We start from the raw sequence: 15,273 nt of genomic DNA on the forward strand, positions 1-15,273 counted from the left end.
AAGAATGACTGAGAAATGTCTATTTTTTTCTCCATTGACTGTAAAAGGACACTTGGGTGAGGAGCTCAAATGCAAAAACTTACATGTTGTTAATAGTGGATTCCTACTCTAACCTAGAAACTAAGTTTGTTGTTACTGTTTGAAATGGTGTCTCCTTACTCTGTGTTGTTTCTCCTTGCCTCTCCTCTCTTCTTTGTTTTCCTTACAGACTTTTTGTGAGTAACCACATGCATCTCTTTTATTATACTGCTACATTTCTCTACCTGTCTCTGCTCCCTCTAACCATCTGAGGAATTGTTTCCTCCACTCACCATCTTCTCTTACTCACTGCAGCTCAGTTGCAGATATGTTGAACCATACGACTGCCACAGAGTTCCTTCTCTTGGGCTTCCCCTCCCTCCACCATCAGGAGTACCTAGTAGCAATCATTTTCCTGGCTTCCTACCTCGTGATCTTAGTTGGAAACCTGCTGATCATTGCCCTCATTCTTTCTGACCGAGACCTCCACAGACCTATGTACTTTTTCCTCTGCAACCTCTCCTCTTTGGAGATCTTCATCGCTACATGCATCATACCCAAAACAGTAGCAAGCTTGTTGATGGGCAGCAAAGCCATCTCCTACCCAGCTTGCATAACTCAGTTCTATTTCTTCATCTTCTTGGGTGTCATTGAGTTTGTCCTTCTTGCTGTCATGTCCTACGACCGTTATGTGGCCATATGCTACCCTCTTCAGTACCCCATGCTCATGAACAGTCAGCTTTGTGTTCAGCTCCTGTTGGGGTCATGGACTGCAGGCTTCCTGGCCACCATTGTCCCCACTGTCCTAGTTGTCAGGCTGCCCTTCTGCAATGACAATCGTATTGACCACTTCTTCTGTGAAGGCGTGCTTTTGATCAAGCTGTCCTGTGCAGACACACAGATTGTGGAGCTGATAAATTTCGTGAACGCTTTCATCATCATCTTTGGCTCACTGGTCATGACAGCAATGTCCTACCTATACATCATTAACACCATCCTTAGGTTGCCCTCAGCTTCATCGAGGAACAAGGCATTTTCTACATGCTCCTCTCACTTCACCATTGTCATCTTGGGCTACGGTAGCTGCATCTTCCAGTATGTGCAGCCTTCAAGTCACCACACTTCCTATTACAAAATGGTGGCCCTGCTCAACACAGTGGTAACTCCTCTGATGAGCCCCTTCATTTTCAGCCTGAGGAATGAGCAGATGAAGAAGGCTCTCAAGGTGGGCTTGAAGAGAAATGTGATAATCTCCAGAAAATGTCTTTCCTTCTGAGGAGAGATTTTGTAAGTGGAGAGAAAAGGGAGGGGGATGGAACAAATGATTAGGATTCATTTGCTGAAATTACACCTTTCTTTCTTAGCAGTGTGGAGTTTCATGAAATCACACCAGTTTCTCTCCTGAAACATATCACCATGATAAGACCTAATCCTCAGATAGGGATGCCTTTCAAATGGTCTAAAAGCACTTTACAAACCCTGGTGAATACCCTGGTGATGGTGTTTTCTAAGTGTGGAAACTGAGACAGAAAGCAACAAGCTGAGGACTTCCTCCTTCCTTGGCACACCAAATTCTCAAGACGGTTCACCTTCCTCCAGTTTGGATGCAGCTTCTCCTTCTCACACAATCTGGTTTGCCTGTTTATTTTGGTGACAGAGCTTTGTTGAGCCTTTTTGCCTTTAGAAAGAGACAGAAAACAGGTGGAACAAATAAAAAGGAGAACAACAATGGCTTTATTTCTCTGCTAAGTGGCACTTACTTCTCCCCATTAACCTCCTGGTTGGGACAAGAACATAGAGAAAATAAACTCAAAATTACCCACCTAACATCAGCTCTCTTTTAAGCTGCAACTAAATCCAGAATATTGGTCAGTAATTTAATTGTTGAGTAACAATGCAATTGTCCACAGATCAAGCTTAATGAAATAAATGCCCAGTCCTTACGATACAATGCTGTCAGAGCCAATACTTCAGCTAATAGAACAGCCTCACGCAGTGGAATTGTTTCGTCCACATATAAACATTTGTAACTTAAATGCCCTAAGCTGAGGGCATTGCCCACCCTCCTGTGATAGTCTAGAGGATTATATCATCTCCTCTTATGCTAGTTGTCCATAGTACTTCAGAGGAACTATACTGAGCATAGGAGGCTCATCTGTTTAATAGGAAATGCCAGGTGCGCTGAACCACATGCTGGGCAATGTGTTATAATTTGTGCAAGTGAGGGACTTTAGATCAGTGAGGTGCAGCCTCTGCAGCCCCAAGGATTAGATCTAGACCTTAAGTTCTCTCCAACCCCTTCACCAAACAAAAGCAAACAAAAAATTCCTTTTCTCTAATCCTTGTCATGGTATTGCCATTTTGTAATTTTCATGGATTTATTTTCACTCACGATTTGCAAGAGAAATATCTTGTTTTGGAATGAGAATCAAAAGCAGTATTTGTTTATCCATTTTAAATAAAAATATGACATTATCATTCTATCTGAGAGACTTTTTTATTATTTAAATCACTCACTCCCAATAGTACAGAAACACAAGATGGATGAGTTTAGTCTTAAATGCCTAGCATGGAAATTTTGAAGGTAGTTAGTTGGATGACTCCCATCCCCTTTAAGTTGGCAAAGAATCCCACCCAGACATCTTCAGTGAAGAGACTTTGGAATCACAGATAGTGCTTTAACTTAGTTATCTTAGGCATCTTATTGTGAAAAATCCCCCTCAAAGTCACTCTGGCACTAATGGCTCTGATCTTTCTGGATAGAAAGCTACAGTTTGACTATCTGTGTGAGAGCCGCACCTCTGGTTACAGCATAAAAATAACAGAACATCACTGTTTGTCCACTGCTACCTCTACACCAATATCTTAGGTGCTTGCTTTGCTCTGATGGCATGGCCTCCAGACTGTTCACCTTATTTACACCAGGGAAAAGTCCAGGTGCAGTTGTGGGACAGTTCATTCAGGAATTTGCTTCTTCCATTGAAGGAACAGGTCACTCCAAGAGTTCCCCCTTGCAAGGGGTACAAACAAGACTGTGCTGGGTGTTGCTTCCTCTGCTCTGTGCAGACGTCGAACTGTATTTTATGCCCTAAGGCATGCAGCACATATCCTCACTGCCACACTACAAAACAAAACAAAGCACGCATTTTGTCAGCGGTGATCAACAACCCTCACTTGATTTCATGTGCTTTGAATGGAGGAAGCACACACAAAACAACATGCCTGTGTCTCTGGGCTGCAGGGGCACTATGTGGGCCAGCAGACACCCAGGAGGCCCAGAAGTTAAGCAATATGAGCAGCATTGCCTGACAACAGGGTCTGCTTCCTGTAATAAATGTGCTCAGTAAATAACAGACTTTCTTCTGTGGATAAAGGTCCCCTAAATAGCTACCCACCTCCTTGATACCTGAGCTGGATAAATAATGGATTTTTTTTTTTTAATAGGTGAATTGAAAATGAAATAAGTTAATAAAAAAAAAAGGTGGACCTTGAGGACTTTGCTAAATGAACACAGAAATATTCTAGTCCACTGCAAACCCTTTCTTAGATCTAAAATGTTATGTTCCTTCTGAAAGTACTGACAACAGAAGTTGTATACACCCCAGCCAGCGAGAGGGTGGCTCTGAAGCTCTTGTGTTGCCTACTCCTGTAAAGGCATCAGTACCATGCTCCATGAATGTGACAGGAGAAAGTAAGTGCCCAAAGTAAGTTTCTAAGATCTGCATGAGAGAACGTAGGCCAGAAATCATTTGCATTCCATTACTTTCTTTCCGGAAGACTCTGCCCATGCTGCCATCCAACAGAGTAGGTCTTCTTTCTGTGTAAAACTTTCAAACATTTTTGCTTCCTTCTGACGGAAATATGATGATATTCCTCTTTAGTTTCCTCCTAAATTATAAACCAGCTCAAGTGAGATAAATAATTTTCTACAGCTGCCTATTCCTGTTCCCAGGTATAAAGGGAGGCCAAGTGATTAACACAAACTAAGACAGCTCAACTCTATGTGTGCAAAGGCCACCCTACCAGACTTCTGCTAAGTCACTGTTTTCACAGAGGGACTCCATATGATCTTTTGATAATGCACCCTACAAGCTTGAGAAGAGAGTTTCCCCTGTGTCAGTATGATTCCAGCCCCTCCCCCCCCCGTTTTTTTTGTGATAAGCACAAAAGAACAATCACAGAATCACAGAATCGCTGAGGTTGGAAGGGACCTCTGGAGATCATCTAGTCCAACCCCCCTGCTCAAGCAGGGTCACCTAGAGCACATTGCACAGGATTGCATCCAGGCGCGTTTGGAATATCTCCAGAGAAGGAGACTCCACCACCTCTCGGGGCAACCTGTTCCAGTGCTCTGTCACCCTCACAGTGAAAAAGTTTTTCCTCATGTTCAGATGGAATTGTCTGTGTTTCAGTTTGTGCCCGTTGCCTCGCGTCCTGTCGCTCGGCACCACTGAAAAGAGTCTGGTCCCATCCTCTCGACACCCTCCCTTCAGATACTTGTACACATTAATAAGATCTCCTCTCAGCCTTCTCTTCTCCAGGCTAAACAGGCCCAGCTCTCTCAGCCTTTCCTCATAAGAGAGATGCTCCAGTCCCCTAATCATCTTTGTAGCCCTTTGCTGGACTTGCTCCAGTAGTGCCACATCCCTCTTGTACTGGGGAGCCCAGAACTGGACGCAGTACTCCAGATGTGGCCTCACCAGGGCTGAGGAGAGGGGGAGAATCACCTCCCTCGACCTGCTGGCAACACTCTTCCTGATGCACCCCAGGATACCATTGGCCTTCTTGGCCGCAAGGGCACATTGCTGCCTCATGCTTAACTTGGTGTCCACCAGCACTCCCAGGTCCTTCTCAGCAGAGCTGCTTTCCAGCAGGTCAACCCCCAACCTGTACTGGTGCATGGGGTTATTCCTCCCCAGGTGCAGGACCCTGCACTTGCCTTTGTTGAACTTCATGAGGTTCCTCTCTGCCCACCTCTCCAGCCTGTCCAGGTCTCTCTGAATGGCAGCACAGCCCTCTGGTGTATCGGCCACTCCTCCCAGTTTTGTATCGTCAGCAAACTTGCTGAGGGTGCACTCTGTCCCTTCCTCCAGGTCATTGATGTAGAAATTGAACAAGACTGGACTCAGTACTGACCCCTGGGGGACACCGCTAGCTACAGGCCTCCAACTAGACTCTGCACCACTGATCACAACTCTCTGAGCTCTGCCATTCAGCCAGTTCTCAATCCACCTCACTGTCCACTCATCTAACCCACCCTTCCTGAGCTTCCCTATGAGGATGTTATGGGAGACGGTGTCAAAAGCCTTGCTGAAGTCTAGGTAGACAACATCCACTGCTCTCCCCTCATCTACCCAGCCAGTCATTCCATCATAGAAGGCTATCAGATTGGTTAGGCAGGATTTCCCTTTGGTGAAGCCATGCTGACTACTCCTGATCACCTTCTTTTCCTCCACATGCTTGGAGATGGCCTCCAGGATGAGCTGCTCCATCACCTTTCCAGGGATGCAGGTGAGGCTCACTGGCCTGTACTTGCCTGGGTCCTCCTTCTTGCCCTTTTGGAAGACTGGGGTGACATTGGCTTTCTTCCAGTCTTCAGGCACCTCTCCTGTTCTCCATGACCTTTCAAAGATGATGGAGAGTGGCTTAGCAATGACATCCGCCAGCTCCCTCAGCACTCGTGGGTGCATCCCATCAGGGCCCATGGATTTGTGGGTGTCAAGTTTGCTTAAATGGTCTCTAACCCATTCCTCCTCCACCAAGGGAAAGTCTTCCTTCCTCCAGACTTTCTCTCTTGCCTCCAGGGTCTGGGGTTCCTGAGGGCTGGCCTGAGCAGTAAAGACTGAAGCAAAGGCGGCATTCAGTAACTCTGCCTTCTCTGTATCCTTCGTCACCAGGGCACCCACCCCATTCAGCAAAGGGCCCACATTTTCCCTAGTCTTCCTCTTGCTACTGATGTATTTGAAGAAGCCCTTCTTGCTGTCCTTGACATCTCTCGCCAGATTTAATTCCAAACGGGTGATTTGTTGCCAGGGTGAAGAGTGGAGCTGTCGCATGATCTGGAGAGAGTCTTGCCAGGAGATGAAAGCCATTTGCAGAAGACTGTTCTGTGTGGAGTGATCACAGCGTAATCGAAGGACGTGAGAGTGGCCCAGGTGAGCTTTTCCTCTGTGAAGGTTTGCACTTTTCAGCTCCCTTGTGACTCTGTCCCAGATAGGGCAGCAGCAGGCAGGTCGATGCCATTTGTGCTTGTGAGGTGAGTTGTGCGTCTGAAGCTGGTAGGCCAACAGCATGCATGTAGCTTTGGTGATGCTGGTGAGGTCTCTTGTGTCTGCATGCCTCATAAAGGGGGAGCAGGCCCATTGCTGCTGTTGGTGCTTTTGTGGTCAGTTGTGCATCGGTATGTGATTGGCGATCAGCATGGACATTGCTGCTGTTTGTGCTTGTTGAGGTCAATTGTGCTTTGGTCGCAAAGAGGCCAGGAGCAGATATCTGGCTTCATGGCTGCCTGTGAGGTCACTTGAGCCTGAGCACCTGACATTCCAGCTTGCTGCATATTGCTGCTGCTTGTGTTTGTGGAGTCATTCAGCCTCAGTATCTGCTAAGCCACTAGGAGCCCAAATGCTCCTTTTTTGTATTTGTGAGGAGACTTCTGTTGAGTGCCTGATAGGCCAGTGCTGGTCATGTGGGTGCAGTTTGTGGTTGTGATGTCACTTGTGGCTCAGTGCCTGATAGGCCAGTGCTGGTGCTGTGGGTGCAGTTTGTGGTTGTGATGTCACTTGTGGCTCAGTGCCGGATAGGCCAGTGCTGGTGCTGTGTTTGCAGTTTGTGTTTGTGATGTCACTTGTGGCTGAGTGCCTGATAGGCCAGTGCTGGTCCTGTGAGTGCAGTTTGTGGTTGTGATGTCACTTGTGGCTGAGTGCCTGATAGGCCAGTGCTGGTCCTGTGGGTGGAGTTTGTGGTTGTGAGGTCTCTTGTGGCTCAGTGCCTCATAGGCCAGTGCTGGTCATGTGGGTGCAGCTTGTGGTTGTGATGTCACTTGTTTCTCAGTGCCTCATAGTGTTAGAGAATATTGAACTGAAGCTGTCCAGAATTAATTGCTTAGCATAACTTGCTTAGCATTAGTAGCTAAATTTGCTGAAGCCTTAGGCCTCAGGCTGTGAACTTGCTGTGAACTTTTACTTAGATAAGTAAAAGGGGGCCCCAGAGCCGGTTCAAGCTGGAGAGATAAAGAAGTTACACGGACAGCAGGAGTAGCCAACCTTGAAGATAAGCAGAAGCCTGCCTAGAGACAATGGAGGGGCCCAGTGAAGAAGGGGAAGACCCCAGACCTAACCATTACTATTGGTCCAAACTATCGCTTGAGGGGTGGGGAATTTAGATTGTAAGGGTATAATTGCCCAGGGATTTCTTTGTTCGGGGTTCCTCTTTGGAGGCACCCAGCTCGAGCTGTAATTACCGCACGTGTATCATTAAATTTTATTTCTCTCCAATCTGACTTCGAACTTCTGCCTCAGCAGGAACCTAGGGTCGGACCCTGTTATGGAGGCCGGCGAGCCTGATTTTCCATAACAGTTTGGCGACCCAGGTGGGACCCTAGGCGACCACCGTCGGGGCCTCTCGTCTCCAAACGATCATCTGGCACCATCGGGTGAGTTCACCTGGGATCTTTGGCAACGGGAGGCACTGAGAGGGTGAGTCTTAAATTCCTGCCTAAATTCTAAATTCTGGTTTGGTAACAAAGTGCACTGTAAGGGGTACGCGGGCTGATCACTGTAAGGCGTACCAGGTTTTGGGGTGGGTTCGAGTCCCACGCCCAGGTTTTGGGGTGGGTTCGAGTCCCACGCCCAGGTTTTGGGGGGGGTTCGAGTCCCACACCCAGGTTTGGGGTGGGTTCGAGTCCCACTCCCAGGTTTTGGGGTGGGTTTGAGTCCCACTCCCAGGTTTTGAGAGGGTTCGAGTCCCGTCTCACTCCGGCCGGAAGGGGGGAGTGCGCAGCCTGATCAGCGTAAGGCGCACCTTGCGCAAGACTAACTTAGAGTTACTGTGACTAGTGTGAGTGTGGATACTGGTACTGTGACTGGTGTGTGTGTGTGACCTGGGAACCGAAAGGGGCACCTGTCGGCTGACAGAGCTGCCCACTGCGAAGGGACGGCAGTCCTAGCAGTCAAAGACTCGGGTGGTGTGAGTGCGGTTCCCAGAGAAGAGAGAGTGAGAGAGAGAGTGTGATCACACCTGCTGCAGGGAGGAAAAGAAAAAAAGAAAAAAAAAACAAAAAAAAGCCACAATATGGGAAATAAGTTCAGCATAGAAAAGGGGACGCCCTTAGCTGAAATTTTGCAGAACTGGAGTAAGATTGATGGTACCAAGAACCTAAAAAAAAAAAAAAGGTTGATCCAACTATGTCAGGAGGATTGGCCGTTCCTGACAAAGGATGGTAACCCGGCGGAACGATGGCTGCCATAGGGAACCTTTGATCATCAGGAGTTAACTTTCCTGCGTCACCATTTAGAGGATCGGTTCCCCAGACAAATGGATTATTGGTATGTATGGGACAATTGGGCATTCGCTAGACAAAAGGAGGCACCTAGGAAAGAAAGAAGAAATTTTTCTCAGAGTATTGAAAGTAGTGCAGCTGCTAAAATGCTTGTGGAAACTGCTCCACCCTATGCGCTATCCTCCGCTTCAACTTCTCTATACCCCCCCTTGCCTTCCTCCTCTGCCTTTCAAGCCCCTTTGCATGTCGTTCCTGTGCCAGGAGTGCCCCCGCCAGGTCCGGACGGGGCACCTCGGGTAGCTACAATGCGAATTTACCGACCCTGGGGGCCCCAAGATTTGGTTGTATGGGGTCAACAAACTCCCAGGCTTAGGGAAGATCCAGAGAAAGTGTTACAAATTGTAAGAGGAATACTGCGGGCGTATGATCCTACATGGGGGGATGTACAAATGCTCCTTGAAGCTGTGTTCACGCCAGATGAAAACCACTCAATTCTGGATGCAAATCGTTGTTGGGCAGAAGAGGGGGGTGTTGTGGCTGCTCAAACGGCCTGGCCAATTGTGGACCCCGGGTGGAATTATAATGTAGAGGCAGATTACAGGCAGTTGCAATTAGCCAGACAAGGCTTAGAAGAAGCTATACGGTTAGCAGGACAAAAGACTGCGAATTGGTCTAAAATAAGGGAGTGTCAGCAACAACCTGAGGAACACCCCTCAGCTTTCCTTTCCAGACTATTTAAACAAATCAGAATGTTTGGAGGAGGGATAGACCCAGAAGCCGAGGCTAACAGGCCCCTAATAGCTTCTACATTTGTAGATCAAACGGCCTTGGACATTAAAAAGTATCTTTCTAAACATGTTCCTGACTGGCCAGGGAAGTCTATGGATGAAATAGTACGCTTAGCCACATTTGTATATAACGGTCGAGATGAAGAGAAGGTGAAAGAAAAGAGACGACAGAAGAAGGAGGAAGTGAGTGTGTTAGCGGCTGTATTAAGAGACGAGTTTAAAGAAACTAGAGGAAGGGGACGAGCAAGGGTCAGAGGAGACAGGCGGAACCAAAGCGAACATATTGTACGCTTAAGAGTTAATGATTATTGCCATTATTGTGGTGAACAAGGGCACTGGCAGCAGGAATGCCCAGTGAGACCCCGCATGCCTAGGAATAGAAGGGATGGCATGAGACAGCCGAGTACTGGGAATGACACCAGGCAATTCCCAGCCAGTCCACAATGACAGGAGATGGGAGACCCAGAAAACACTGTGGGAATTGGGGTAAATTTATGGGATATAGATTTGGATTTCAGGGGGCAGGTAATGGCATATATAGCAGGTCAAGAAATTCCCTTCTTAGTGGATACTGGAGCTACCCTTTCTCTTCTGAATTTTGAGCCTAAAGGATGTAAGTCATCAGGTAAAATAACAATACAGGGAGTAATGGGAAAAGGCGAACGAACATTGACTAAGCCCTTGTTGCTCACTATTGGAGGAAAAGGAGTGTGGGGACGTTTCATAATTTCCATGGATTCACCCTTTTGCCTTTTAGGGAGGAATCTCTTACAAGCCCTGGATACCCAGATTTGCTTACAGCCGCAAGGGATGAAATTAATAATAATGGGCTCATGTGTTCTGGCTGAGACACTAGAACCAGAGTCAAGTAATCTGCGAATTCCAACAGGTTTAGAATCAGTTCCTGGAAAGTTATGGAGCTCTTCAGGAATTGATGTTGGACTATTGAAATCAGCTAGTCCAGTCTCAATCAAAACAAAGGGGGGATTACCTCCCGTGGTTAAACAATACCCTATCCCAAAGGAAGCAGAGAAGAGTATCCAAAAGCAAATTGATCACTATCTAAAATTGGGTATCCTTAGAGTTTGTGAACCCCCATGCAACACCCCGATTCTGCCAGTTAAAAAGAATAGGCAGGATTCTAAATGGCGATCCAGAGTATCGGTTTGTACAAGACCTAAGAGTTATAAACCAACATGTAATTGCTCCACATCCAGTAGTTCCTGACCCATCAACTATATTACCACAGACACCCCACTGGGCAACTTATTTTACCGTGACTGATTTAACGGCAGCCTTTTTTAGTATACCAGTAGCTGAGGACAGCCAAGATCTTTTTGCCTTCACTTGGAAGGGACAACAATTGACCTGGACTAAGCTACTACAGGGATTTACTGGGTCTCTGACTATTTTTTTTTTCCACGTATACTTAAAAATGATCTTGCAGATATCAAACTTCTAGAACATTCAGTGTTAATACAATATGTAGATGATTTGTTATTAGCAAGTAAAGATTACGAGACGTGTTTGAAAGACACTATTTCTCTATGTAACGCTCTTGCAGAGAAAGGGCATCGAGCATCTCCGTCCAAACTCCAGCTGTGTCAACAAGAGGTAAAATATTTGGGGCTTATCTTGAAGGAAAGACACAGATTAATTGATCCAGAATGAGTAAAGACAATTCTCAATATACCCCGTCCTATTAAAAAAAAAAAAAAAAAAATTAGGGGATTTTTTAGGAGCTGTAGGATTTTGTCAGCCATGGATTCCTGGGTTGGGAGAGCTTACCAAACCTTTGGTCCAGGCAACAAAAACGGAGGAGACAGAGCCTTTGACCTGGACTCCAGAAAAAGAGAAGGCTTTTACATCTGTAAAAAGGGTGTTGGTCTCAGCCCCGGCTCTAGGACTACCAGATTATAGTAAGCCATTTGAATTATTTGTTCATGAACGACGGAGTAGCAAGTGGAGTATTCAGTCAAAAACTAGGTCCTCACCGTAGGCCAGTGGCCTATTACTTCACCCAACTAGATGCGGTAATCAAAGGCACTCCAGGATGCATCAGAGCATAGTAGCTACAGCAGCCCTTATTAGAAAAGCATGACCTGAAGTTTTGGGTCACCCAATGACTGTGTATATGCCACAGAAGAAGAAAGAGAATTGGAAAAAGCGTGAAGCGGTTCAAGACGAAAAAGGAATTTGGACTATCAGGGGTAAGCCCCTCCTTTCCTTAAGGTATTTACTTTCTATGGTTAGGTGATATCATGATCGTGGACATGGAGGAGCATTGACTGTCGCCTCATGTACTCTACAAACCTGGGCAGCTCCTGAGTTCATGTGGCTGCAAAATGCATAACAACAACCTGCCCAACTTGCCAAAAATTTAACGATACTTATCCAAAGATTAACAGAAGAGGCCTCCCATGGGTTTATTTTCCATTCCAGCATCTACAAATTGACTATGCTGACATGCCAGCAGCGGAAGGATTTAAACATCTCCTTGTGACAGTTGATCAACTAAGCAGATGGGTGGAAGCCTTTCCTACCTGCAAAGCAGATACAGCTGCAGTGATTAAAGCCTTGTTAAAAGAAATTGTCCCTAGGTCTGGAGTCCCAGAAACTGTAGATTCAGATAGGGGTTCGCACTTTTCAGCAGGAGTTTTAGGGAAATTATATCAAATGCTAGGAATTCATAGAGAATTGTACACACCTTATCATCCCCAGTCTTGAGGACAAACTGAGAGAATGAACAGAACTATTAAAAACAAGTTAGCACGGGTATGTACACAGGCAAGTCTCAAATGGCCTAATGCCTTAAACTTAGTGTTGTGGGAAATTAGAACAACCCCTATACAACAGGTAGGATTATCCTCAGCAGAAGTCTTATTTGGGCATCAATTGGCTACAGGAACTTATAGCCCAGCTAAGACCAGCCTGTTGGACGGAGATGAACAGCTAACCCAGTATGTTCTAGGCATGCAAAAATGGTTTGAAAATCTTAAAATTATATATATATTTATTTGTGAGATAAACACTGTCAAAGCTCAAGACATTTGTCTTGATACTGAACAAAATGTTTGTCATTTTGAAATACATCCTGATGAAACCCCTGAAACTGTACTTATATATATTGGAAAAGGATGTGTCTGTATGAGAACTCTCTGTAATCTTATATTCGTAGATAACATTACTGTAGACACAAGTAATCATTCAAATATTTGTGTTTGTAATTTTTCTAAAGTTATGGGCTGTGACTTTAATTATTCAGCTCCTGTTGTGTCTTATCAATTAATACAATCTAATTATACCTTAAGTCAAGATTTATTGCCTACCCCCCATTGGAATGAACCTTACATTGGTACAGAAACTACTACAACATGATGACCTGTGTCAACTGTTAAAACGCATCTGAAACAATGGACAAAAAACTCTAATCACCGTTCATCATGATACAGAAGAGATACACCACATCTTGGAAAGAGTGAAGAAGAATGGAGAATATCATTGGTGGGAGACTCTTCTGGGATGGTCACCAATTGCAACAGGGATCTATAATCACATGTTGCACCCAGTAGTAGTTGTGTTAAGTTTGACCATGTTATGCCTATTGCTTACAACCATATTGTATAGAAGATTATGGAGAGTGATAGTACGCCTCGAAAGGCTTCGAGAACTCTGCTTAACATATTAGCAGGGATGCTTAATAAAAACAAAGGGAGGACTGTTAGAGAATATTGAACTGAAGCTGTCTAGAATTAATTGCTTAGCATAACTTGCTTAGCATTAGTAGCTAAATTTGCTGAAGCCTTAGGCCTCAGGCTGTGAACTTGCTGTGAACTTTTACTTAGATAAGTAAAAGGGGGCCCCAGAGCCGGTTCAAGCTGGAGAGATAAAGAAGTTACACGGACAGCAGGAGTAGCCAACCTTGAAGATAAGCAGAAGCCTGCCTAGAGACAATGGAGGGGCCCAGTGAAGAAGGGGAAGACCCCAGACCTAACCATTACTATTGGTCCAAACTATCGCTTGAGGGGTGGGGAATTTAGATTGTAAGGGTATAATTGCCCAGGGATTTCTTTGTTCGGGGTCCCTCTTTGGAGGCACCCAGCTCGAGCTGTAATTACCGCACGTGTATCATTAAATTTTATTTTTCTTCAATCTGATTTCGAACTTCTGTCCTCAGCAGGAACCTAGGGTCGGACCCTGTTATGGAGACCGGTGAGCCTGATTTTCCATAACACTGGATTAGTAATCAACACACAAGGAAAGATGAAACCAGTGGAATGGCTGAACAAAATAAGTATCTTACATGCACTTATGGTAATGCTGTAACTTCACCCATCCAATCTGCATTTTTTTAGATGAAGCTCCTGTGTTTCAATGCCCTTCTTTTTCTAAAAATGTTATTCTGCTCCTTTCTCCCTTCCCACCTTCCCTGATAACTGTTGACCAATTCCAGCTGAACATGACAAATGTAGAGATCGCAATGTTTTTGAAGTCCTGGCATCATGAAAATTAGTGTCTGGGTGGTGAAACGAACCGGTCGGGTGTGTGCTGAGAGAGAAGGCTGTAATTCTCCCCCATATCAGCCAACTGACCCCTTGCCCTGCGTGCATTTGGCTGGCCAGTGCCCATGTGTGATGGGAGAACCATCACTTGCCCAGCCAACATGGTGGGGACCAGCAGACATGGTGGGGATCGGCAGCATTGCTTAGGGGAGGTATAGTACGAGCCAGCAAGGAAACAGGCTTTGGTAGTCGTCCTGATCACCGAACAGCTTATTCCTTGCTGGAGGATGGAGAGTATTAACAACAACAACAAAAAGTGGTGGCGAGGGGAAAGAAAAGAGAAGACCGTTAACATTTTTGTCTTCCTTGGTCACTTTATTTTTAAAATTCTTGCTTGATAAATATTGTTCTAGAAATGCTTCTTGCCAGCCACCATAGTACAGGCCAGGGTACAAAATATCTGGAGAGCCAGGATACAGGCAAAGGTCTCCCTTGGAACTTGCAGGAATACGTGCTCGGGAAAAGCTTGCAGCTCATACCCTGGGCCTGTCAGCTCTGGGTTTTAGCACCACATCCCCTGAAGAAAGATACACGCAGGTATCTTTTTCCCTCTTTAATCTCATAGGATTAATTGACTCAAGTGAGGTAGGTGGAATTCACGGTAAGGAGGTGGCCTGGTTTTAATGTGCTTCCTGTTATTTCTGCCTTAATATCCACATTTCTTTTTGACTGAATGACATCAAATAAGGATGTTGTGCATGATGATATTTTCCACTCCAAATGAAAAGTCAGGATGTTGCTGGCAGCTCAGAGAGCTGGAGGATGCTGCTCATAAACCTCTCTCCACGGCAAGGACTCCTGCTGGGCTTAGTGCGATTCAGACTGTGGTTCTCATCACCTTGTAAGACTCTGTAGCTCCCAGGAGACGACTCTGCATCAGCCTGACTGCAGGTCATGCACTTTTTCTAGCCTTTTTTTTTATAATGGTGTAATGAAACTAAAGTTTATTTGCGGCAAGAAATGTGTTTCTTTTCTCTCGTTGTACTGAAGAGGAACAGTTATAATACACTTGGCAATTAACGCAACATCTCCTTTAGCTGGGTACATTTACCAAACATAACCAATCCCACAGCCTGTAATGCTGCACTGTAGGCACTAAAAGCATTTCCACTCTCAGAACACTTCTATTTCTACATCTGCCTCTTTTTCTTAATGAGAAGGATAAAGCACAAATAGACCTAGTGCTGTTTTGTTCCTTTTTACTTTTAGGCAGGAAATCTATGTTGTTGCTTGGCATCCTTGTATTACAGCATCTGGACCTTCAGCAGAAGCATTTGAGAGCCATGAAAGTGTGGAAAGACATGTTACATGGTTGGATGCTCATCTGTCACATAAAGGGATTATCTCCATTTGGGTTATGTGATGGCTCCCTCTGTGGTCACCTACCAATAATGTCTAGTGAGTGCCC

At 45.5% G+C, this 15,273-nt stretch overlaps 1 protein-coding gene and 1 long non-coding RNA gene across 2 annotated transcripts; both read left to right on the plus strand.

The window, feature by feature from the left end:
• Positions 1-346: 346 nt before the first annotated feature.
• Positions 347-1,294, plus strand: LOC136996333 (olfactory receptor 6M1-like). The gene has a single exon (XM_067317263.1). The coding sequence runs from the start codon at positions 347-349 to the stop codon at positions 1,292-1,294; it is 948 nt and encodes a 315-aa protein (XP_067173364.1).
• Positions 1,295-7,089: 5,795 nt separating this feature from the next.
• Positions 7,090-13,455, plus strand: LOC136996369 (uncharacterized). The gene is made up of 2 exons (XR_010887552.1): positions 7,090-7,712; positions 12,615-13,455. It is a non-coding gene; the product is annotated as an uncharacterized lncRNA (long non-coding RNA).
• The last annotated feature ends 1,818 nt before the right edge of the window (positions 13,456-15,273 follow it).

This window comes from Apteryx mantelli, unplaced genomic scaffold, assembly GCF_036417845.1.
Source record: "Apteryx mantelli isolate bAptMan1 unplaced genomic scaffold, bAptMan1.hap1 HAP1_SCAFFOLD_34, whole genome shotgun sequence".
In the NCBI taxonomy this organism is placed as follows: Eukaryota; Metazoa; Chordata; class Aves; order Apterygiformes; family Apterygidae; genus Apteryx; species Apteryx mantelli.